The 26,746-nt window shown below is 35.2% G+C and overlaps 1 protein-coding gene across 2 annotated transcripts; it reads left to right on the forward strand.

Moving 5' to 3' along the window:
- Positions 1–1,593: 1,593 nt before the first annotated feature.
- Positions 1,594–25,930, forward strand: LOC139965740 (GMP reductase 1-like). Of its 2 annotated transcripts, none has more exons than XM_071968410.1 (9): positions 1,594–1,835; positions 7,260–7,379; positions 13,429–13,512; positions 14,168–14,341; positions 15,585–15,666; positions 18,725–18,831; positions 21,064–21,106; positions 22,222–22,381; positions 23,643–25,930. In XM_071968410.1, the coding sequence occupies exons 1-9, from the start codon at positions 1,731–1,733 to the stop codon at positions 23,830–23,832; spliced, it is 1,065 nt and encodes a 354-aa protein (XP_071824511.1). In that variant the 5' UTR covers positions 1,594–1,730; the 3' UTR covers positions 23,833–25,930. The 2 variants fall into 2 exon arrangements, with proteins under 2 accessions (XP_071824511.1, XP_071824512.1); XM_071968411.1 differs by having other exon boundaries at positions 1,595–1,817.
- Positions 25,931–26,746: the final 816 nt, after the last annotated feature.

Genomic DNA, 26,746 nt, shown 5'->3' on the forward strand with positions numbered 1-26,746 from the left:
TCAAATTTGATTACAACAAATGGGTTATTTGGATTAAAAAAAAAATTGACCCAGTGACCACTGAATGCAGCATGCTGCAAGCATGCTAAATCTACAGTTAAAACAAGTTACATTTTCATGTTGCCTTTAGAAATGTCTTCAAAATATCCACATTTCAACAATTTCTCTGAGTGTTTATGCTCTCCAAGGCTTAGATATATTCAGGTAAAACTGTGTCATTCATATCGTCACATATTGAGCTGTTTTAACTGAGGTGGTATATAAATCAGCCTTTTTGACGTCCATTATAGAACGTTGGAATTCTTTGTGATGTAATGTAGAACCAGTATTACCATTGATCACATATGATGTGTTTGAGCTGTACATCTGGAACCAGCCTTGTCCATGTTGCAGAGGTGCTTGTAACAACTTTATGTCTGTGTCCGAAATGGAACTTGTGAGTTTTTGTAGTAAAGAAAAAACTAACCAAGGGAAATGTGATAGGGAAATTATGATCAAAATTTGAAAAGGGGAACAAGTTTTGGCTAAGAGGGGTTTCAAACCAGCGACCTCAAGCATCCCCCAACAAAATACACCCCAGGACTTGACCCGGTATGTAGTCAGGCAAGAAACTGTTAACTTTCTCTGAAACAAGACTTTTTTTTCAGGTAAAACTGACCAATATGTTGGGGTTTGTAATTGACCTCTGAGGTCAAGTGAGATACTCGGGTGCTATAAGCAGTGTTGTTGCAAAGTGAGCTTGTTGCAAAGTTGTTACAAAAATTGGCAGAATTCCAATAAGGTGCCTAAAATCAGTCATGGGATTTTTTTTTTTATTGCTTGTTAGAGAAAGCATTAATGGTAATGCTACTAGGCAAGTGAAGGGAGAGGGGTGGGGTGGTTAGGGTTATTAGCTGCTGAAAGTTATCTTTTTTGCAGTATTGAAAGATATATTTTAATCATTAGGCTTTAAAAGCTACTGATTGTTCATAATTCATAATAAAGTTGTGCAATGTACAGTAAAATCGTATTTGTCATCAATTGATTTTGTGCCATTGTATATTTGATTAAATATTTATATGGACAGACCTTTTACAAGTGGGCAGCATACATAAATTTTATTCATTGACATAGCCACAGGTAGCTTTTCTCTGAAAATATTTGCTACCAGCATAAACTTCCAGTGGTCAAACAATTTGAAAAAGCATTGCTGCATGAAACCCCAGATGTTCTTGTGTCAACCCTATCACTCTTCATCCCTACAATTCAATTGACCTCCCCATCACCTTTCTCATATCTTCATTCCCTCCCCTGGGATCTTTCACCCCCTTAACCTTCCCCACCACCCAATCTCTATCCCACCACATTCTTCTCCCTCCACATGTAGTGCCATAAAATTACAGCTATAAGAATTGAGTACAAACATGCACTTACATAAACATCAGCTCTGTTTTCCTACGGGCATGTTTTATTTATTTATATTTATTTTTCTATTCTGTGGAAAGGAGAGCAAAGCACTGTCAAAAGGATAAAGAAAACCCGAGCCATATATGGCTCTGGGTGTAAAAAGGACATCTAAATCGTATGGCGGCGCCATTTCACAAACAACACATCGTTTATTAGAGCTTGCCAGACGGTCCTTGGAATGCGGGAATGGCGCGAATATTTTTGTGACTCCGCGCGAAATTTAATAAGGTTACCAGCTGGTAAGGAGAAACACTGTTTCGACGGTTACACATTTGTCGGAGAAAATGCCTCGAATTGACAACGACGTGAAATTGGACTTTAAAGATGTCCTACTGAGACCAAAAAGAAGTACCTTGAAGAGCCGATCGGAGGTTCACACCACACTAAGAGTAGAACACCATATTAAACTTTGTGTGAATGTGATACAGCTTGTTGAAGCGTGTTCTTGCAGTGGAATATTGTTGTGGCACTACTTCTAGTACTTGTACTGTAGTAGTAGTAGTAGTGGAAATTGGTGTAATACTGGAAGCTCGCACAAGCAGTTTTGCACATTACACATTCACATGTATACTATAGGCCTACTGGGCCTAGGCTAATATTAGTTTGTCCAGTATTGGTTTAACTCAGCCACATTTTATTTACACCCTTAAGAAGTAACATATATAGTTGCAGATAGTGAATCATAAACAGGAGATGCAAAGGCTAGTTGTCTACAATTAAGAGGCCTAGGCCTATATCTTAGTCTAACTTTAGACTTAAGTGTCCCATAACTTAAGACAAAGTTGTGATGTGTAGGCCCTCATTAAATTAGCATGGCCTAGGCCCTAAGTTTGACCTATAGGCCTACCATAGCCAAAGGACAACATACCATGGCGAACCAGAACTATCCTAATATTACTAGCAGAAGTTTAATTAAGATTTATACAGTATGTATATAGCTCTGCAGTGTCTTACACAAGTTACAAATAGTACCAGATGTTTCTAACCCATTTCAGAATTGCTCAAACGCACCACTGTTGCACGTATACGTACTCTGTCAGTGTTACATTAGGTCCAAACATTTTTAGTCAAAAGATGCTAGGACTTGAGAATCTTAAGGAAGTTTAGGCTAGTCTAAGTGACGTTGAGAAAGGAGTTAAAAGCTTAAAATGATCAAGTACACATTTGGCGGTAACGATACTACAATGGTAATTGCATGCGGGCCTTATCAGTTGACAGAAACAGTAGTGGTGTCAAATTACGCTGCAACACACATATTTGCCTAACCTAACCAGTGAGGATACAGTGCCTCTTACTACTAGGATGGGTTTCATTATTTGGGGTGTCTTAATTGGCATTGTTTCATATGATTTTTGTTCTCAAATTCCTTGAGCTGAAACTGTAACAGTGTAAGTTAGTTAGGCCTATTTGCAAATTAATAACCACCTAGCCAACAGGTTCATCATCTTGCCCACTTAAGTCATTTATATGTGTTTTCTAGCTATCCCAAAGTTACCAAAATTTGTTATTAAAACGAATAACTGATTTGTTCTTCCGCCACAAATGGCTTTGATCAATAGGCTACTGGGTATATCGTAATTGGACTAGTTATAGATGAACTACCTCAGTTTGTGATGCCCATGATGTTAGTTTAAGAACTGCTTACTGCACTCCTTGTTTCTTCATCATCCATCCACTAACACTGAACCATTCAGTATCAATAATTAGCAGACTACCATTACTTCGCGAGTGCATCATTTGCCTGTAGTGATCTTGCTGTGTTGTATTTTTGTTGTGGTTTTATAAAAAAGGAAACTAGCCCTGCCTATTTTGCAAATCATGTTATTCATCAACATTTTGAAAATGTGAATCTAGTATAGTGTTGAGTCAGTATAAATAATTTGTACTGCAGCATTGGACTGCTTAATGTTTCACACAAAGTGTGCATCTGTTACCACTACTACAATAAACTTCAAGTACTGCAGCAGTGGACTGCTTAATCTGCTTATTGGCTCCAATTATAGCACGCTAAAGCTAAGAAAGTTTTGTGATTATGTAATAGACCTGCCACAGTTGTAAATCGACCTCAGGCTCAACAATTAGCCTGCATAGCTTCTTAACACCATTAGGCCCTTTGTGTAAACACTGTGGAAATATGTCCATGTCTACAGTGTAGTTAATCATAGTGTTCACACGAACCTCATACAAGGAAAAATATGGCAGGCTGTGCAGACTAATTGGTAAAAAGAGGTCATTTTACGACCAAGGCAGGTCGATTACATAATCTCAAGAAACTTCTCCATGATAGCGTGATATAGTAGGGATATATACAGCAGACCTTTCATCTTCACACAAAGTGTATAGGGTGTTCTTACTCTTCAGTAATACTTTGTAAAGCTATTGTCATTTTGCCAATCTTTTATTTTTTCAATTTCATATTAAATTTAATCTAAGAAGTAATATATCTTTGAATTTGTTGTTTGTGTTCTGTATTTCCTGCATATTTTATCACACCTTCTAAGTAAAAGCGTGGGAAAATTTATCTGGTATGGCACGGTCGAAATTCTACTATCGAGCAATTATTTATAGTGCAGTTTTTGTATGGAGAAACCAAAATATTTTATAAGAGAAAAATAGTCAAAGTCTTCAAAACTGCTAGGCAGAACTTGTATACATACTAAATTTTGTTCTTTCATACAGACATCTGTCCTACATTTTTGATCTGCAAACTTCTTTTAACATTCAAAAGACTATTGTTCTTTAGGTTAACGGGCGCTGAACAATTTAGCAGTTTGACCAATTCTGGTATAATGCCTAGATGTAGTACCAACAACCAAATAAATTTTACCCTTGTTGTTATTTCTTTTGATTCTCTCCCTGACATATTATAATTATATGCACTCATCCCTAGAGTAATACACAGACTTACGGCTTGAGAACGTTCGCATCCAGTGCACCGTGCCTGTGGAACTCGCTTCCAGAACATGTAAAAATGTGCAATACTGTGAACGGTTTCAAATCAGCTCTCAAAACGTATCTTTTCCCCAAAGCATATATGTTATAATTGTTATTATTATGTTAAGCGCTACGAGAATTATTTCATAGTTTGTTTGGCGATATGTAAAAATTATGTATTATTATAATTATTATAAAGCAAATCTTGAATTTTGGAATTTTTGCTGCATACTTGTTTAACAAGGATATTGACTGGTGGAACAGATTTGCAATGTTATGAGAGTAGGGTTGAATAGTATCAATCAATCAATATTAATGTAAAGAGCAAGCTCTTAAAGGAAGGAAAAATCTTGTGTGTCTTCTAAAAAGTACTGGTATAAATTTTTGCAAGGAATCACCTGCCGTTTGGCTAACCGCATTGAGTTATTGGTAGTTAATTATCTGTTTTGATTCGAAGTCTGACCAGACACTTCTTTATGTTATACTAATAATTACTTACATGTATGCAAATTGCAGCAAACAATTAGTGTTCCAAGTATTACTTCAGAGGAACCTTACTAGTCATTCTAACAACATTAGTTTGATATTTTGTAGCAAGAATGGTACCAAATGTTTACCAAAAAACTCAGAATAGACTTTATTTATATCTTGTTTGGTTGTTCAAGAGAACAGCTAGTTTCAACCTTAAATGAAATTGGTTCCACATTTTAGTTTCTGTGAAATGTGGGTATATATCCTACGGAAGCGTAGAAGGGACATTGCATTGACGAGTTACCAACTTGACAAAATGACAATTATCTGCAAATTGACGAGTTGACGAGATGGTAATGTGACAAAATTCAGAAAATTGCCGTTTTGACGACATAACAGATCTCGTCCATGCATCAATTTTCTGCAAATTGACGACTTGCACACTTACTACCATCTCGACAAAACGACAAAATTCAGAAAATTGACGTTTTGACGAGATAACGGATCTCGTCAATGCATCAATTTTCTGCAAATTGACGACTTGCACACTTACTACCATCTCGACAAGACGACAAAATTCAGAAAATTGACGTTTTGACGAGATAACGGATCTCGTCAATGCATCAATTTTCTGCAAATTGACGACTTGCACACTTACTACCATCTCGACAAGACGACAAAATTCAGAAAATTGACGTTTTGACGAGATAACAGATCTCGTCAATGCAACAATTTTCTGCAAATTGACGAGTTGCACACTTACTACCATCTCGACAAAACGACAAAATTCAGAAAATTGACGAGTTGCACACTTACTACCATCTCGACAAGATGACAAAATTCAGAAAATTGACATTTTGACGAGATAACGGATCTCGTCAATGCATCAATTTTTTGCAAATTGATGACTTGCACACTTACTACCATCTTGACAAGACGACAAAAATCAGAAAATTGACGTTTTGACGAGATATCGGATCTCGTCAATGCATCAGTTTTCTGCAAATTGACGAGTTGCACACTTACTACCATGCAGCAATTTTCTGAATTTTGTCACGTTACCATCTCGTCAACTCGTCAATTTGCAGATAATTGTCGTTTTGTCAAGTTGGTAACTCGTCAATGCAATGTCCCTTCTACGCTTCCGTAATATCCTGTGTGAAGAATTCACACTGTTCAACTTCTGTCTCTTTATCCCAAAACTTGTTGAAATGATTAATTTTTAGAAGGAAGTTATTCCGAGAATCCCAATTGATGTTAATTGTATGATCATGTGAAAAGAAAAAAACACATTTGAACACAATCATATTTTGTCAGTTACCACTCTAAATTTCCACGTCTATTATAAAGGCAAAAATTTGTCATTGAATTTAATTTCAGAGAGTTTAAATTTTGTAAATTTCTTTCTTTCCTCCACTGGTTGATATCCGATATGATGGCGATTTCGATCTTAAAGTTGGAAGTTTAAATTTGGTTGGTTATTTTATTCACCAACAGGAGCCTGCAAACTTGGAGATTTTAGTAGATCTATGCATCAAAAGTACTACATGTGTGTAATTAAAAGAGTTTGCATTTTTGAAAAGTGGGACTGGATATTTTAATTTTTCACACAGTGAGCTACACTAGAGCAAATTATGTTTAAGCTTAAAAAAAAAGAGCTAACTATTTTAACAACAATGGCCTTCCTTGCATGCCAAACACTGTTGCCACACACTGGCTCAGTAGGCCTGTAGTGATATTAGTTGTTAGAATCATAATGGCTCTAGATAAGCAGCACAGTGATGATAATTGGAGAAAACATATGTCTGATGTTTATTTGACCTACTTACTTGCTCTCTGAGGCTTAAAGGGAAAGGTCACCCAGTTTGCTTTGATTTCAACTTCTCAATTTTATAGTCTCATTTAATCTGATGGAAGTTGATAATATTTTACCATTTGCCAGGTGACATAATTGAAGTTAGTAAAAAAGCATAGTCAACGTTAAGCCTAAGTCTACATGTTTGTTGTGTCTAGCTTTTGTCTTTTTATGAAGGTTACATGTTTGGTTTTTTGCAATGGATGCAAATAATTTGTACATGGCATTGCAAACTATAATGAGCATTGCTGTTGTAAATTATGGAATTTAAAAGCACTGGCAGTTTTGCTAGCAGCCTGCTAAACAATCACCCTGACAATCAATATTGTAAATCATTGTTCATACTCACTGAACTAAATGAATAGGTGATGACAGGATAGCCTGTGATTTGAAATGTTGCCAAGTGCATTGTTTACTTCAAGCAAAGATGATATATTAATTCTGTCTTTATTGATTTAATATGACAATCAATAAAGATTGATCAGGCTAAGTTATAAACCTTTCAGACGCATCTTAAAGTAACCTTTCATTTTTTTCCTCCTGTTCTCTCTAGGTTGACCTGAAACGATCGTTTATGTTTCGTAACTCTCAGCAGAAATATGAGGGCATTCCCGTTGTGGCTGCGAACATGGATACGGTCGGCACATTTCAAATGGCTAAATCACTAGCAAAGGTATGGAACAGTCATTTTCATCCCCACTGAATGTTTTCTTGAAAGAAATCATTTGAAAAGTAGTTATGTAACGGTTCACTCAGATATATTACATGTAACGATTTTATCTCTTTACACATAGCCCTGATGGAATTTAATTAACCTATATATGAGTTGCCTTAAAGGCTTTGAAGACTCGCCCCAAACCGGGTGTGGCCATCTTGAAAAAGCTACCTTTCCGTTGCTTGCAAATTAAGTTTTTCTCTTGTCGCTACAAAATGCAGACAGTAATGAAACGTGATCTTTAGCTGGACCTGAGATGTCCATCGCTGTATTGTTATACACTGTGCTGCTGGTATTGACCGCAGCTGTATGTACTGACTGTACACTAGTTTCTAATTACCGATGGTAGCAAGCTGTGTGTGTATTTTCTGGGATCGATGGTGGTGTATATCACTTCTGTTACACCTCATTCGAAACTAGGTCAGATTACCAGCATGAGACGTTTCTTTGTGCGCGAGTCTTCACGCCCTTTAAGTCTGGTGTGACTACATACCAGTGTCTGCAGATTAATCTGCTTTCCTTGTGTCTTAATATGAAGGTAAATTAAAAGTAATTACTTTTGCCAGCCTAGTGTTACACTTTATGGTTGAAGGCATTCAGTTTTACTTCTGTACAAACTGGATGCTGTATTTATACAGTTACAGCCACTGTAAAAAGGTGACCATACCTCTTCCAGGCAGTCCGGGGACATGAGATTGTTGACATGAAGTGTTACTTACTTACACCAGCAGTTTATTGAAAGCAAGCGATGGGATTTTAAGTGCCTAGCTGTCAGTGTGTTGGTGTTTTCTATGTTTCAAGGTTGCTATGGAATACCATGTTTTAGAACACTTCATTCACAAACAAGTATTTTTGTGTAAGATTAAATCCATTTCCAACTTTGCACAAAATTCAAAAAAGATGTTTTCCAAGGCTACGAAATTATTTCAATGATCTGGGTTGCTTTGATCAGTGATTCGTTAATGAACTTTTTGTTTGTGGTTGTAAACAGTCACAGTGTACCTTCGCACTGTTCCACAACATCTAGGTAAAATTGAAATATTTCAGGGATTGTTCACAAATTTGGGGATATTCCCTGAACGGTACAAAAAATCTGGACACACTTTAATATCTTTAATATCAGAAGGGAACTATGAAATCCAGGGACTGTTTTTTTCAAATCGCAGAACCGACATCTGGTCACCTTACAGGCTTTAACTAAAATCTGTAAAACTGCACTCATACAAGATTTGGCAAATATTGTTGTCAGTAGCTACAGTATGTACCTCGACCCAAAGTGAAAAAGGATCATAATATTGCTCAAAGAATTTTTCTGTGAATTTTTCTGTCAGATATCAGGGAAATCCTTATTTAGTTGGTCTGATAAATTTATTTGAACTTGAATTCAGCCTCTCCTGTCTCCTTCACCTTGGCTTAATGTCAAAATTGTCAATGATTAAACATTGCTTGAAGTTTGCATACATCTTTGTAAGTGTAGGCCTGTATCTGTCTACTGTACTTACTGATTTTTGTTACATGCCATGAGCTCTTAATGGCTCTGATAGTCAGATTTCATGGACCATTAATTGTTAATGCCCTGTGACCTTCGAAATTTCACGAAGGTATTCTGAGAACCTTACTGGTTAACGTAATTGTCACTAGAATATATGTTTTGTTTTGTTTTTCTTTCTTTATGATTTTTTCTACTTGTTTCCACTGATCCATGAGACAAATTGGAAAGGTTATGCTTATATGAACTATATTCTCACAAGGTTGTCAACAAATTATTTGCACTCTTAATTTTAAAGAAGAGAACTTGTTTGTCACAGGTCACTAACGTTAAGATATTTAAATATACTCTAGCCGTGTGATACAGAACAAGTGTATGAAAAACACTGCTGTGTATAGATGTGTAACAATACACTATGTAGTGTGATATGTAGTATAATATGCCAATGAAATATACTATGTAGTGTGATATGTAGTATAATATGCCAATGAAATATACTATGTAGTGTGATATGTAGTATAATATGCCAATGAAATATACTATGTAGTGTGATATGTAGTATAATATGCCAATGAAATATACTATGTAGTGTGATATGTAGTATAATATGCCAATGAAATATACTATGTAGTGTGATAAGTAGTACAAACCAATGAAATATACTATGTAGTGTGATATGTAGTACAAACCAATGAAATATACTATGTAGTGTGATATATAGTACAAACCAATGACATATACTATGTAGTGTGATATGCAGTACAAACCAATGAAATATACTATGTAGTATGATATGTAGTACAAACCAATGAAATATACTATGTAGTGTGATATGTAGTACAAACCAATGACATATACTATGTAGTGTGTGATATGTAGTACAAACCAATGAAATATACTATGTAGTGTGATATGTAGTACAAACCAATGAAATATACTATGTAGTGTGATATGTAGTACAAACCAATGAAATATACTATGTAGTGTGATATATAGTACAAACCAATGACATATACTATGTAGTGTGATATGCAGTACAAACCAATGAAATATACTATGTAGTATGATATGTAGTACAAACCAATGAAATATACTATGTAGTGTGATATGTAGTACAAACCAATGACATATACTATGTAGTGTGTGATATGTAGTACAAACCAATGAAATATATATACTATGCAGTGTGATATGTAGTACAAACCAATGAAATATACTATGTAGTGTGATATGTAGTACAAACCAATGAAATATATATACTATGCAGTGTGATATGTAGTACAAACCAATGAAATATACTATGTAGTGTGATATGTAGTACAAACCAATGAAATATATATACTATGCAGTGTGATATGTAGTACAAACCAATGAAATATACTATGTAGTGTGATATGTAGTACAAACCAATGAAATATATATACTATGCAGTGTGATATATAGTACAAGTCTATGAAATATACTATAGAACATGTGTATGAAAAACACACTACCATGTTATATAGTAGATCTATGTATACAAATACAGTATCCAGTGTGATTTAGTACAGTGGAGACATATCTGAAATTTCATTATTTACCAATAGCAACAGAAAGTATTCCAAACTGTGGTAGCAAATCTCCCAATTAGGTTTTTCACAAAATTGAAGCCAAATGATGATGTAAATTTGCAAAGCTAAATTTCCAAATCATTACTTTAATGGTAACTTCCTTAATGTGCTAGCTTTTATACGTACATCTGCTAAGAGTGACTGTTATTTGCCAAATGTTTAAAAATTCAAAAATATCACTACATTATGCTTTCTAGAACTTTGTTATTTGGTCTTGTTATATTTGCGTTAAAACAATTGATAGTAAATTAACTGAATTATAGATCCACACCTTGAGCACTCTTCCGGGTGGATATGCTCTCGTTATAAATCACCATTATGATTATTATTATTATCATGCAAACTTGTGCATTCCGGACGTATTCCACTTTTTTAAGCAGAGTACTTGGTAATATTCCCTGGTATGCCACCACTTTTTCATTAATTACTGCCATGGAAATTTCCCAAATTTATCCAAATATAAAAAGTGTAGATGCATGTGGTAAAATATTATTGCAAAGATTAGATATGGAAAATTAGTAGAAAATGATTGAACAATGAGTAAACTTTGCCAGTGCGTCGTAGCTGTACCCACCATTCTACTGTATATACTTGTACAGTATATATATGAAATACACTATTCCATGTGGTAATATTTTACATGTGTATGAAATACACCAATCTGTGGTAATCTTTTACATGTGTATGAAATGCACTATTCTGTGTGGTAATATATTACATGAACTACTGTACAGTATTCCATGTGGTAATATATAACATGTGTATGAAATACACTATTCCATGTGGTAATATTTTACATGTGTATGAAATACACCACTCTGTGGTAATCTTTTACATGTGTATGAAATACACTATTCTGCGTGGTAATATATTACATGTATATGAAATAACACTATTCTGTGTAGTAATATATTACATGTGTATGAAATACACTATTCTGTGGTAATATTTTACATGTGTATGAAATACACTATTCTGTGTGGTAATATTTTACATGTGTATCAAATACAATTTACTGTGTGGTAATATTATACATGTATATGAAATGCACTATTCTGCGTGGTAATATAATAATTTATACAACACGTAATTGTATTCTGGTCATTTGATTGGTCAATTGCTCGTTGATTGCATGCAAAATCCGCTCTATTGCACTCTATGAAATAGAACCATGGGTTATACTTTTTTGGTAGCACTTTTTTCAATGGTAAGAGAGCAGAGAAACCTGTCTGTTCAAAACAATCTATTGCATGAGTGCATTCTGTATTTTACCTATCTTAATATAATATGTCGTATAAAACAAATAATGAATGGTTTCCATTCGTGCAATAGTGCAAATATTTCATTCGTTGAAAGATGTAATTTGTTCCATTCAACTCGGCTGCGTCTCGTTGAATGGAACATTCCATCTTTCAACTCATGAAATATTTGCACTATTGCACTCATAACCATTCATTATTTGTATAATATTACATGTATATGAAATAACACTATTCTGTGTAGTAATATTTTACATGTGTATGAAATACACTATTCTGTGTGGTAATATATTACATGTATATCAAATACACTTTTCTGTGTGGTAATATTGTACATGTGTATGAAATACACTATTCCATGTGGTAATATTTTACATGTATATGAAATACACTATTCTGTGTAGTTATATATTACATGTGTATGAAATACACTATTCCATGTGGTCATATTTTACATGTATGTATGAAATACACCATGCAGTGGGGTATAGTACAGTATATGGCAATTAATCTGGCAATCCGTATGTGAACACAGTACTTTATTGAGTACAGTGCATTAAGATGCATTGTATTGTGCTTGGACCAGCTTAGGCACAAATTGTACATAGTCTTAGACTACATATTCACTACACATTACACAATTTATATCAAAATTCATGATCATAATAGATAGTAATTAACACAACTAATTAAGACCAACTTGAGGTCTTCTAGTGAAACCATACAACTGAATGTCTTGTCAAGACAGTGAAGCCACACAGGACATAGTTTTGTAGAATAACATGAAAATGGATAAACAATTTGGCAACTTAAGTAATTTATTAACGAGTCTGTAGATTCTACAAACTTCAATCAAAACTTGGAAGCCCCCCCCCCCGACCCCAACAGATCATGTGCGAATCAAAATCTCACTGTTTTGTTTGTGACCATTAGGCCTAGGACTACTTTCACTTTCGTGGCTAGCCTGTGTTTGGTCCCTTCTCTTGCATAGTATCTTTCTTTCGGTCCTACCGTTGTAGCTTGCAAAATTGCGTCATTTCCTTCATTACAATGAATGAACAGGTGTTTTCAGATATTTCCTCTGTGAAATTGGGTCATATAAGTGGACGATATGAGTATATATAAGTTGCATTTGTGTAATGAACATGCTGATATGGGCTGTCGCAGTGATTTTACGGTAAAAATTTTACGCCATGAGGGCAACAGAAGATAAAAATTTCTTGCGATTGCGACAGCTTTTTTCCATTAAACCCACCTGGTCAGAATAAGAAAGATTGAATCTGCTTCGGAAGTTTGTTTTCTGAAATTCATCAGCAAACAGGTATTGAGACTTTTAAAGGTGGAAGACATTAATGGAGGGTGTGTCTTGCTCTGAACTGTCGCCGTATTCCTGAGACGTAGTCTGAACACTAGTTATATATCTCTGAGTTTTTAATAATTGTTTGCAATTATCAATAATCTTTTGTTAAACATATCTTGATCATTGAATTTGCTATTTTTCAGTATAATAACTTCATGTTTTGGCTTTTGATATATGTTACTTCAATTTATCATCGGGTTGCTCTCACTGTAAGTGCATTTAGGGCTGTCGTGGTTTCTGATAAATGTCAGGTTGCATTCAATGAGTATTCCTCCTGTTCTCTCTACAGCACTGTCTTTTCACATGCATCCATAAGCATTATTCTACAGAAGCGTGGAGAGAATTTGCTGACAATAATCCAGATATAGTCTCGGTGAGTAAATGCTTTAGTCTCGGTTAGTAAGTGCTGTAGTCATGGTGAGTGAAAGGAGGCTGTTAAATGGTATTCTGCTTCAGACGTCACAAAACACACTTCAAGAAAATGATGGGGAATTAATGCGCTCTTACTGTTTACTTCATGACTTCTCACTTTGTTAAAGTGGGCTCGATTTCTTTCATGCAGACGTGATCAAATGTGCCGCTGTGATTGGTGTATGGAAAGTTAGAATGTAAATGGGGAGGATAATTGAGGATGAAAGCATTTTGAATTTAAGGACAGGAATTGGACTTGTTATAACTACATGCATGGTAATTTTGTGCTTTCAGTTAGATCGTAGCCTTCAATAAACATTCTGCTAATATTTGCTTGACATAAATAGTCAAGTAACAGACAAAAATACAGTTCACATATATATTGCTTGTGCATTTGGAGATTAATAGTTCCTATTGTTGCCTAGGAGTTGTTGCTATGGAGACTGTGAAAGCAAATTTTACAGCACATAGATAATCCTGCTATTAAACCAAATCATGCATTGTTTTATTAGTTTCTCAGTCAGTATTACCTCTGCTGATTGACTTATATTTTAGAAATATTCCAAAAAAATTAATGAATCTATATTTCAAGATTTTAATATCAATTTGTTCTTCAGAATGTTGCAGTCAGTTCAGGCATCGGGCAGAATGATTTCCAGAAGCTCTGCGAGATCATCACAGCTGTACCATCGTTGAGGTACATCTGCCTAGACGTTGCCAACGGTTACTCTGAACTGTTTGTCGAGTTCCTCAAGAAAGTTCGTCACCAGTTCCCAGACAAAACTATAATGGTAACTACAACACAAAGCTCGCATTTGTGTGTAGGTCTAGGCTTGCATATTTTATAGGGATTCTGATTCCAAATATAATGAAAACAGAGTAAAAATGTCATGATTACACTTTAGTTTAGTAAATCAGGTTTGTTTGGATTTCACTTCTCGGGTATTGATTTTGAAGGTTTCATAAATTAAAGGCTGTGTAATGATCTTGCATGCATATTCCCAAGAGCCTTTCTGTTCTTTTCTTTCTATCATAAATATTTCTATGAATCTCCTTTCTTAACGACAGATTATGAGAAGATATATCTTTATTTGTGTATTGATAAGTTATATATGTTTGAACTTCCAGACCCTTATGCTATTCACATCTGCTTTAATACATGTGATGTATTTAGTGTGCATTCAACTGCTATACTGTACAGAAACTGGATTACAGCAGAAAAAAGTTTAACATTCAAAGTGATACAGAAAATATTGAAGGCGAACATCTTGGTCCATCCCATATAAACTGCACTACTCAAATTTTACAATTTCAATGATACCCAATTTCATTCATTTCATGTAGAATTTTAAAGCACGTCGTGTATCCTGTGTAGAACTATATGACATTGCATAGGATATACACATCAAATTGCTTAATTAATTTTCTCTCTACGATTCGTTTGTTTCTTATTACATAATTTAGACATACTGGTAGTCAATGTTGAATGCTGATTGGTTAATATAGGCCTATACCTCACTAACGTAAAAGAGCAGACATTAATTGCTACTGTTGTGTAATTTCCCAGATATAATATAGTAATGGCAACATTAATAAACAGAAAAGTAGCCTGGTATAACAGTAGTCAACATCAGAATGACCTATGCAGCTGGGATTGGCTACTAACAATACTACTAATTTTATAATACATGACTTGTAGTTTAATGTGTTCAATCTTTTTTTCTTCAACTGGAATTGTTCTCATTTGCCTTATAAACATCCCTGTTGCTTAGGTAGTACTGTGTCAGAAAGTGAAACTCCACCAGCTGCAAAATCCCTTACTTCTGCCAGGCTGAATAAATATCAAATGATTGGGATTATGGCAGCAGGGTAGTAGTGCCAAGTGTGCGGAACTTCACAGCACACAAGATTGCCCTATACAGCGGCCATGCTGCAGAATACAACAGCGCCCTCAGCATCCTCTTCCTTTTGCCACACTACTTTGATTCCTAATTTGGTCCAACATCCATTACAAGTTTTTGTACTCTCTAACAGGCTGGCAATGTTGTGACTGGTGAGATGGTGGAGGAACTCATTTTAGCTGGAGCAGATATAATCAAAGTTGGAATCGGTCCAGGTTAGCTTCTATAAACCAAATCTCTCATTCTTTCAATTTGGCATATCATTTTACTTGTCTGCATTTCATATCTGTAAGTTAACACATAACGAACCATTCTTTGTTTGCTCTTATGCTCTTATTTGTATTTATTTATTTTTAAATTAAGAACATGATTCAAACTCTCAAACAAGTCATCAGTGGATGGTTTGTGTGTCTTTGTGGTGTGGGTGCATGTAAGCAGAGTCTCACATAAAAGAGACGGCAAGCCACTGAAGGGTAAGTTTGGTCATATAACATTTGGTGTGACAGTTTGATCCATGGAGCACAGATCATTCGCTTCTCTGACACTTAAAATGCTTAAGTTATACCTTTCATCAATCTTGAAGCCTTTGAAAGTAAATTTACCCCTGCACACCCCCCCCTTTCCCTCCACCCTGATCACGATCCATACCATACTGCTACAAACAAACAAACACAAAACAAATGAAATCTCCAAGCTTATAGCATAAACAGCCTTTGAATCCAAGTTAGCAGGCTTCTATCCTATGCATTTGCCCATAAAAGCTCTATGCCAACAGTGTAATGTTGTAGTCACTATACCCATACTTACAAAGGCTTTCTGTCTACTCGTTATGTCTTTCATTCACATTTCTTGCCTCATCAACTCAGTTTCTTCAATTGAAGCTGTCTCTCTATACGTTGTTTGTTTGCTCAGATATGCAACATCCACGGTTTTGTTTGGCAAGCATCTTGACTTTATAATTACTTACATACAAGGATACCTTTGAACACAGAAGCATGGTTTCTATTTTATTTCTATCGTAGTGCCTCCTAATCCTAGAAGTTTATGTCACTTATCGCTGTGGCAACGGCCATTAGATTTTTGTTTTTATGATGCATGTAGCTTATCAAATCCCTGATTCAGCTTGTCATGTCTGTGTTGTGTTAATGGTTACAGACAATACGTGCTCAGAAAGAGAAGTAGAATTGCAACTCAAGACGCTCTTAGCAGCTATATTGATTATGTCAGTTGATATTGGATTTTAGACATCATGTCTTTTTGATGCGATGGTGTGGGTGTGTGTGTGAAGCCTTGGCGTATTGACACTGTAACTCCAAAATTGAACTTTGAATGAACTCCATATTCAGTATGTGGATCCACCTTAGTGAGTGCAAGAACCCTATACTTTTCAACAGGTCAACAGAGGTCAAAGTCTGAAAACCACTAATTCCAAAATGATGACTGGATGAATAAACCTATATTTGTTGTGATCAAGGTCACTGGTCATGTAAGGTTCAATAGAGGTCAAAGTCTGAAAAAACACAATGAATCCAGAAGTAAAGGTTGGATGAATTTCATACTGTATGTGGATCCACCTTAGTGAGTAAAAGAACCCTTTTGTATTCTGAAAAGGTCATTTGAAGTCAACACGTGTCAAAGTCTAAAGTCCTTGGAAAACATGACAACACCAAAATTAAAGCTACGATTGATCTGTGAGTTTTCCGATGCTATAATTTTCTTCTGGTGAACATATAGTTTGGTTAACTTCCGTTCATTTTGTGAAGGGGCTCAATGAACAATAAGCCTATAACAATACATAGTCATCCAAGAAATAAAATCAAAGAGTCCATACTCTTGTGTTGGGTGCTTTAAACAAATTCAAGTAGCCATTTATCAAATTTAACTCTCTGAGCTTTCAGTGGTCAACAGGTTATCCCAATGGTCTCAAAATTAAACTTATTCTCTGTGATATATACTAGATGACTTTGCGTTTGGCAGAAAGTTTTGAAAATATTTCACAGTGAATTAACAATGTCATGTGACTCTCATTTATTACTAACAGTTATTAAAGGGTGGTTGGTGGCAGAGCTGATTTGCCAGGAAAACTGGTTAATGTCCATTTGTCCATCCGTAGAACATCTTTGTGTCTTTATTTCCCATAGGAAAGTTGTTCTTTCTGGATATTGAAACATTTTAGAATGAGAGTTTCATATTGTAAAATCTTTACCAGTTAATTAATTGGTTGATGCACACAAGTGAGTGCTACAAATAAGAGCTGGAAATGTCTTTTTCTGGTTATCAGTTAATTCATGGACAAATGTAACTAACTAGCTCTAGATAAATCAGATAGTTGAGTGGAATTTTGAGCAAATTGTTTGGCAGGGCACCACAAAGCCTTCAGGGTTTAAATTTTCTCAATTTTTCTCATTGTTTTTTGAACATCATTGCAACATTTCAGTAAGGAATAGAAAACCTTTACACATAAAAAATGAGAAAATAAATGAAAGAAACAGAAATTTATTTGAAATAAACTATGTAAATGAACCTCCACATAAATACCAACATTTGCTCAACCTCAAACACTTTATGAAAATTATTTTATAGATAATTCTTCCTGAAACAGCAGTTTGTGTTGATTTTGATAAATCTTCAATACTCAAGTCTTAAAACAATGCAGTTCATTAGCATATATCTAGTAAAGATATCAGTTCAAATAATGAAGTGAAAGGGACAAATCTCTATAAAAAAAAAATCATTTTTGCATATGTGATAAATATAAAAGAAAATCATAATATTTACAACCACACTTGATAACTGCTATATATTGTTCATCTTGTGACACAGTTCTAAATTTGACTGGTTTTGAACCTATTAAAGGCATTGAAGGCTCGCCCCAAACCGCGTGCCGGGTTCTGAAAAAGTTAACTTTCCGTTGCTTGCAAATGACGTTTTCTTCTTGTCGCTACAAAATGCAGACAGTAATGAAACGTGATACCTTGTTATCTTTTATCTAGACCTGAGATGTCCACGCTGCTATGTACACTGTGTTGTGGGTATTGAACATAGCTGTATGTATTGACTGTACACTAGTGTCTAATTACCGACGGTAGCAAGCTGTGTGTGTATTTTCTGGGATCGATGGTGGTGTCTAACACTTCTGTTACACCTCATTCAAAACTAGGTCAGATTACCGGCATGAGACGTTTCTTTGTGCGCGAGTCTTCACACCCTTTAATGAACAGCTACCTATTGGTTTTAAGTAATACTTTGTTGGTTTGGTTTGCTCTCCCATAGGGTCTGTCTGTACTACCAGAAAGAAGGCTGGGGTAGGCTATCCACAGCTTAGCGCTGTCATCGAATGTGCAGACGCAGCCCATGGTCTGGGCGGCCATATTGTCTCGGTAAGTATCAAACTCTTAACTTGCCGACATTACGAAGCGGCATTGGTTGTTATTGGAGGGTTTCAAATAACAGATTAAATATTTCTTCTCTTCTCTTTTTTGTGCCAGTAATGAAGCATGGAGTAACTTAGTTTTGCTGTTGATGCAGTTAATTATAAATTTGATAAGTGACAGCAAGTTTAAAGGGCTCCACCAGTGATGCTATCATTCCTGTTTGGTTAATCTGCCTGCTGGCTATTCAAGGAATATCAGAGAGCATTAGATGAATGATTTTAAATTCTCATTTACATTGTAAAATCATTACAAAGAAATTTATCAAAGTGAAACCATGACAGACAAATACAGTACTCCCCATGTTAACCTGTATTGCAATGTATTGCAATGTATTGCAATGATTCATATGTCATCATTTCTGCTTGTACAAAGTCAGGAGTATTACTGGTACAAAGTAATCAAGTCTGCTTGTTGTAGATACTCAAGTACATTGATAGAGTATTCATAAGCATTCATGAGTTTTCATGACATCATTTCATGACTATTCATGAGTTGGTTTACTAGTGTCCTAAGTCTTAAGTCCTAAGTCAACTTCTTGCCTTCTTGAAAGAATACATTAAATGATTTAAATCCAAAGTAGACAACTAACCCACCTGTTTCTCTCACCCACCTCTTCTTTACCTTCCCTTTCCCTGTACCAGGGGTTCCCTAATTGAGGTGCATGAACCCAGGGGGTGTGTGAGTCCATCCCAGGAGGTTCGTGAGACGTTTCTGAAGTCAAAACATGAGTACTTTTTGTTGAACTAAAATCTGATATATCATATAATTTAGTAATGTACAAAAGTCGTACCTATCGACAAACACTTTTCGTGCTCCATAGGCATTTGTTGCCATAGTAGTACCGTACCGTGCATGTGATAAATAACTGAATTAAGAAACAGACACAGACGGCATGACTTTGGTGAAGTTGGTGTCGCACGACAGTACGTCGTGAAGATAAAGAGATGATCTGATCTTGAAGTTTCCTTACACACCATGGACACATATCCCTACACACCACAGATACATATCCCTACACACCACAGATACATATCCCTACACACAACAAGGATACATATCCCTACACACACCACAGATGCACACACCTACACACCACAGATACATATCCCTACACACCACAGATACATATCCCTACACACCACGAATACATATCTCTACACACACCATGGATACATCCCTACACACCACAGATACATATGATATATCCCTATACACCACAGATACATATCCCTACACACCACGGATACATATCCCTACCCACCACAGATACATATTCCTACACACCACAGATACATATCCTTACATACCATGGATACATATCCCTACACACACCACAGATATATATCCCTACACAAACCAGATACATATCCCTACACACCACGGATACATTTCCCTACACACCACAGATACATATCCCTACACACCACGGATACATATCCCTACACACACCACGGATACATATCCCTACACACACCAGGGATACATAACCCTATACACCACAGATACATATCTCTATACACCACGGATACATATCCCTACCCACCACAGATACATATTCCTACACACCACAAATACATATCCTTACATACCATGGATACATATCCCTACACACACCACAGATATATATCCCTACACACACCAGATACATATCCCTACACACCACGGATACATTTCCCTACACACCACAGATACATATCCATACACACCACAGATACATATCCCTACACACCACGGATACATATCCCTACACACACCACGGATACATATCCCTACACACACCAGGGATACATATCCCTGCACACACCATTGAAGCATATCCCTACACACCACAGAAACATATCCCTACACACACCAGGAATCCAGGTGTAAGTCGCAGTCAAAATCATGAAAGTATCAAACATATTCAATATTTCAATGAGGGTATCATCTACAGCCTGATTAAAGGGGGGGGCGGCACAACAGTTCTTACCTTCAATTTCTTATCATTCAGTCTACCCCTCACTCACCTGTCTTCTCTCTAGAGCACTCTTAATTAAACACTTATGTAGAAGTATATGGTTTGTTTATAAAAAAAATATTGTTCTTAAAGTAGGTGTGTTGATAATAGGATGGAACATTGTATGTTTCTATTGAAATCTCACATCCCTTATTGTCATCTAATACTTCTCTTACCAACAGGATGGTGGCTGTACATGCCCAGGAGATGTAGTGAAGGCATTTGGTAAGCTCTTGTAATTTATAAAATCTATGTATTCTCTGTTGGTTAACTTTTATGTCAGTGGAAACTTCATCCTAGTCTAATAGCAGATTTGGATTTTTGTCAAATGTTGTTCCTCCAATTGTTGACCTATCCAAAGGTGTATCCTAATAAAACCTTTTTTGTTAAACTCACAAAATCTGCAGTTTGTCATATTTAGATTGCTGGAGAGACAACTGTAAGAATTTTGTCAAGGAGAATTCATAATCTGTCTCCTCTCCTTATACTGAAGGTAAAGTTGGTTTTATATCTGTAGGCAAATATAGCATCAAATTATGACCATGACAACTATCTTAAAGGAAGGAGACCTCCAAGCCCAATTTTGTTCTGCTATCAATACCTTAAATAATCAAGGGTGAAACAATATAGTAATTTCAGTTCTTTAGACTATCTTGTAAGTATTCATTTTGTGAAATCTTTAAATGTTCGGCACTTCAGGCAGCAATGAAAGTCGGTACTATTAAGAACATGTTGTAGCACCTGCTATTGTTCATATTATTAACTTCTAGCTGCTACCCAGATGCTTGGGAAATGACCCAAGCCAGATTAAAGCCTGCTTCATGCATTCACAAACTGTTGGAGGAGGGTACACTTGATAAATTTATATATTTTTAAATGGGAATAATAGTACCTTTAGTTATAGAAATTTCATCATCCAAAAGGTTCCCCATAGAATGCCAATGACATACCAGGAGTAACTCAAGTTAACAACGAATCTTGAATGGTTGTGCTTATGAACATGTCGTTATGTTATTTTCAAGTAGCATTGGAATGTTTTTTTTCCCTGTATTGTATGTTAAACGCTGCTGTCACCTACAGCATGCAGTGTAACTAAGGGAGAGATGTCAAAACAAGATGTCCGCAGTAATCTCTTTTAGCGAGGTTCAGGTTCACTAAATAGACTTTATAGTTAAAAAAATATATACAAATTATCGGTGAAGTTTATCAGGCACCTGTGTCCCAAGGCAAAATGCAATTCATTTTAATGCAAAATGTTTTCTCCGATGAGCTAAAGTAACTTCAATACTTCGATTGTGTTTATTATTTTATTCTTAGATATCTTTATTTTTCATTTCCAGGTGCAGGAGCTGATTTTGTAATGCTGGGCGGTATGTTGTCTGGTCATGACGAGAGCGATGGTGAAGTTATCCAAAAGAACGGTAAAAAATTCAAACTGTTCTACGGGATGAGCTCTGCGACAGCAATGAACAAACACGCTGGAGGTGTAGCAGACTATCGGTGAGTGACGTAGAAAGTGGTCATCATTGTTGCCTCAAAATTAAAAACGATCCTGAAAAGAAGGTTCTGGTCTTGGAAATATTTCCATACCTTGAGATGGAGATAAATTATATAATGAAATGGCTCGGTGACGGAGAGACGGTTTTGGTGATGATATTTATATAATCCTTGTTGAGGTTTGAATGTGTGTGACCATTATATGACTGTTTAGCATACTTTTGGGTTGATACTGATCATCTTGAAACAATCATTTAAAAATTCATAATCTCTTGAGATATAAATGGACATTCCAGTGGCAAATATTTGATATTTCAGAGAAGATCAAATATATAACAAATATCCCACGTTGCTATTAGTGAAAATCCTGTCTCAATAATTTGTTTCTTACTCCAAATGTGGTTGTTTCAACGTGCCTTATTTTGGTCAGAAAACCTCTTCATTGCTGTTGTATTAAATTGCATGTATTTAAGGAAATTTTTTACTTTCCCTCTGTAAATTTTGTTATGGATTTGTCCTCAAAGTGTTTTAGATTATAATGAAGTTTCTCAAAGTTTAATCTTCCCTGCCGATGGTGTTTTCTGTGGGTAAATCATCTGTTCTTTGTAAAGAATATAAACGAAAAGACAAAGGATATTTTCGTTTAATCACCACTCTACCATCTCCAGATAAGTTCTTATAAACTCCCCAAAATTTGTATCTTTTTATGACACAAAATAAAAATGAAACATGTTGTTTGGGTGTGGTTTGACAGATTTGAAAATAATCCACTTTAATTTGCCACTTGTGTAACCTTGTAATTTACTATCATGAACATTTATATACACAAGCTGCACTGAAAGTACACGTTCAGTGTTTTTTTCAAAATATGTTTTTGAGTCATTTTCTTTGGCCGAAATGTTGTGACTTAGCTGGTTATAAGCCTTAATTATTTATAACCAGTGGAACAACTTCAGCTCAAATTCTTATCATGAAGGTGAGTTGTGCTTCACAGGCGATGGTTACTCTCTGTTTAGATCTCTTAACATCAATTACTTTTTGAAACTTAACGTCCACAAGCTTCATGTCATCCTTAAATTCAAACTTATTAAATCACACTTGGTCTTGTTTAGTCATGTTTATCAGAATAAGAGAGCTTTTAGATATATTACGTAAAGATGGACAATGGTGAAAAATGGTGTTCTTGTCGTTTCATTTTATCTGAGGTTTTTAGTGGTTTTCTTCAAGAAAGTCAATAATAAAATTATTTTTGTTGGCTTTACAGTGCAAGTGAGGGAAAAACGGTTGAAGTACCTTACAAAGGGGAAGTGACTGATACGGTATTGGACATCTTAGGAGGTCTGAGGTCAGCGTGCACGTACGTCGGAGCCGGCAAGCTCAAGGAACTGAGCAGACGAACGACATTCATTAGAGTAACTCAGCAAACCAATAACATCTTTGGTATGCCAACATAGGCAAAGAGTGTGTTGTCGGTATGTACCAGCATGAAGTACATATAAAGTAGCTGCTATCATTGTCACTTGTGATTCATGTCAAAACAGGCAAAAGATTTAATCAATCAAACTAAAAGTAGCTGCTCATGCTTTAAGATCATCATATTTCCAAGCACTTTTAGATTTATTATCATGTCTAAGTGTGATCTATCAGAATGGTTATTTTGTCGAGCATGACCAGCCTTTTAATCTAAAAAATCTTAATTTGAGGACTTTTTCTTTTTTTTTAACAATAGGTCCAGATCAAATCCAGATAGCAGCGATAAAACATGAATTATCCCGATCATTGATCATCTCAATACAAAATCAAAACGTATTTTTCTTAATCGACACACATGTGGTGTCAGTATAATACTGCAAATACCATGAGCAAATACGACACATTTTGTCAACGGAAATTAGTCAAAGAGGACCCTTTGGATTGAGGGATCTGCTAAAATTGAATTGGGAAAATTCACAGTTTTAATGTATCTTGTGTATGAGGCCACAATTCACTATCCTTAAGAGTAAAACATTTGCTGTTTCTGTTACAAAATTTAAGTGACACTACCTCGCTATTCTTCACCTTCTAAATAAGCCTTTTGTTTTCTTCGGATTTTTAAGATTTTTAATTATTTATATGTTATGTTGGTCTTTGCCCCAACTTTCCTCCCTCCATTAAAACCTCTTGATACAGTAATATTCAACAAATATTTGTATCCACCTGAACAAATAATTCACGAAAGTACCAAACTTTTTCCGGATCATTATATTTCTGCAATGGAAAAAAAGGATGCCATCTTAGTATATGATTTAGAAGAATAAGAAAAAACAGATCCATTATATGAAAGATGACTTTAGGCTTTAAAAAAAATCACTTTTGAGGAATTTGTAGACAATTAAAAGCATGCTGTCAGTCCAGGCTGTATTTCTATACCACATTCTTTTGTGAAAAAAATGGCATATTAAGCATCAGTCGCATATTAATCAAAGTGGCTGGAAGACCAAGGTTAGCATGCTGATATGATCCTAGGTTTAGTTCCCATAGTAACACTAAAACCTCCATAGAAGAAAATACAAGACTTTTATGACCTCAAAATATCTTCAACATTGTATTACCACTTTTTCAAGGAAGAATGGTGATGGAGTGATCGGAAAGGCTTGCCGTTCGTTGTGGTGGCGTTATTAAAATTTATAAACTATAAATGAATATTAATATTTAAGGCCTGATGTGAGGACTGGAGCCAGTGTTATCATAAATTGATGATACTTTTGCGCTGAATATCTTGAAAAATCAGAATGGCACAGAGGCTCTTTTTTTTTCCTCCTTCATTTTTTGATTGACTTTTTGACTTTGACATTTCAGGACAGGAATTCTGTCAGAAGTCATGGTTTGTACTCGAAGTACATTCTCGTTTTCCATCTAGTGAGGAAAACGCAACCATCATTTTTATGATTGTATCTGTCCCATTTATGTAGCATAGCTACTGTTATGAGATTGATTTCGTAATGTCTGTGTTTATATTTGGGGAATGATTTATCTGGTATATCAAAGTAAGATAGAATTGTTGAAAAGAAAAATCAGCGTTTCAAAACCGCCGCACAAAATAGGATCACCAAAATTATTCCCTGACGTATTGCAGTACAATTTGCTCGTGGCTTCTACTAACATAATCGACAAGTCTGTTTCACTTAAAAGTTATCACAAACTTTTCTGCCTTCTTGAGATGTGCAACTTCAGAATATGATTTTTTGTTAGGTTTAAAACCATAAGCTTTCATTCCTAAAGTAGTAAATGAAAATTAAATAGAAATTGGTTTGTCTTCACAGTGGTTTTTAATTGATGATTTACATTCTGAGGTTGGATTAATATTGGTCAGGTTTCATAAAGAACCGCTTGCATAGTGCGATAAATTTTGCTCTAAAGGATTATCCTCAAGTCAAGGATTAGATAACTTGTAAGTTTTTAACCGAGCAAGGTGCAGTAGGTGTAAATATTAAGCCTTCCTTGTTGTAATGCAATGCTGTGAACTGATGTCAGATGTATTCAGCTGAAAATATATCTCAAAAAAAAAAACATATCTCCATTCATTTATCTTCTTGCTAACAGGCTCAGTCATTTTGTCAGTTGGTGGTATTTATTTTGAACGTAATCATTTATTTTCCTTTGTCTAATTTTATGGAAAGATGAGATAATAGGTCAATTGTCTTTAAAAGAACAAAGGTAAAGCTATTGTTCTTTTTCTTTCTCTTCTTCTTTATCTTCCTTCCTTCAGTTGTGTCATTTGTTGGTGATTTGTTTACTTGTCTGAACAACGTTAAGTCAAGAAAACTAGAGATGGTATGGTTCTGTGAATTCATTGTCAAGTTTAAGGGTGAATTTATTATTAAGGATATTGTCAGAAATATTCACATCAAAATAGCACAAAATAGAGCAAAAGCTTCTTGTTTTTGTTTTAATTATTGATTGATATCAGGGTCATAGACAATTGATGTTCATTTGATCGATTAACAAATGTGTATACCAAACATTTCCTCTACTTTATCAACTGAGAACAATAGACTTTACAATGAAACAATTGATTTAACAATAGAACTGTAACAATAATGGAAGACAAAAGAAGGAAATCTATTGTCATTGCTATGAAACCAAATGGTCTACCATACTTTTACCGATTTGGACAATTTATAATGTTTTGGAAACTTTCGAGGTCAATATGTTTATTCATCTATATACATTATTGTTTATTTTGTTTTTCCCATTAACCAAGATTGTTCTCTACAATAGTTACATGAAGTTATGGAAAGACAATAACATAATGTGCAAATTTACAGATATATGTAAAGGAAATTTTTCAACATTTAGTCATACAATGTCACATTTACAATATCATTT

This window comes from Apostichopus japonicus, chromosome 3, assembly GCF_037975245.1.
Source record: "Apostichopus japonicus isolate 1M-3 chromosome 3, ASM3797524v1, whole genome shotgun sequence".
Taxonomy (NCBI): domain Eukaryota; kingdom Metazoa; phylum Echinodermata; class Holothuroidea; order Aspidochirotida; family Stichopodidae; genus Apostichopus; species Apostichopus japonicus.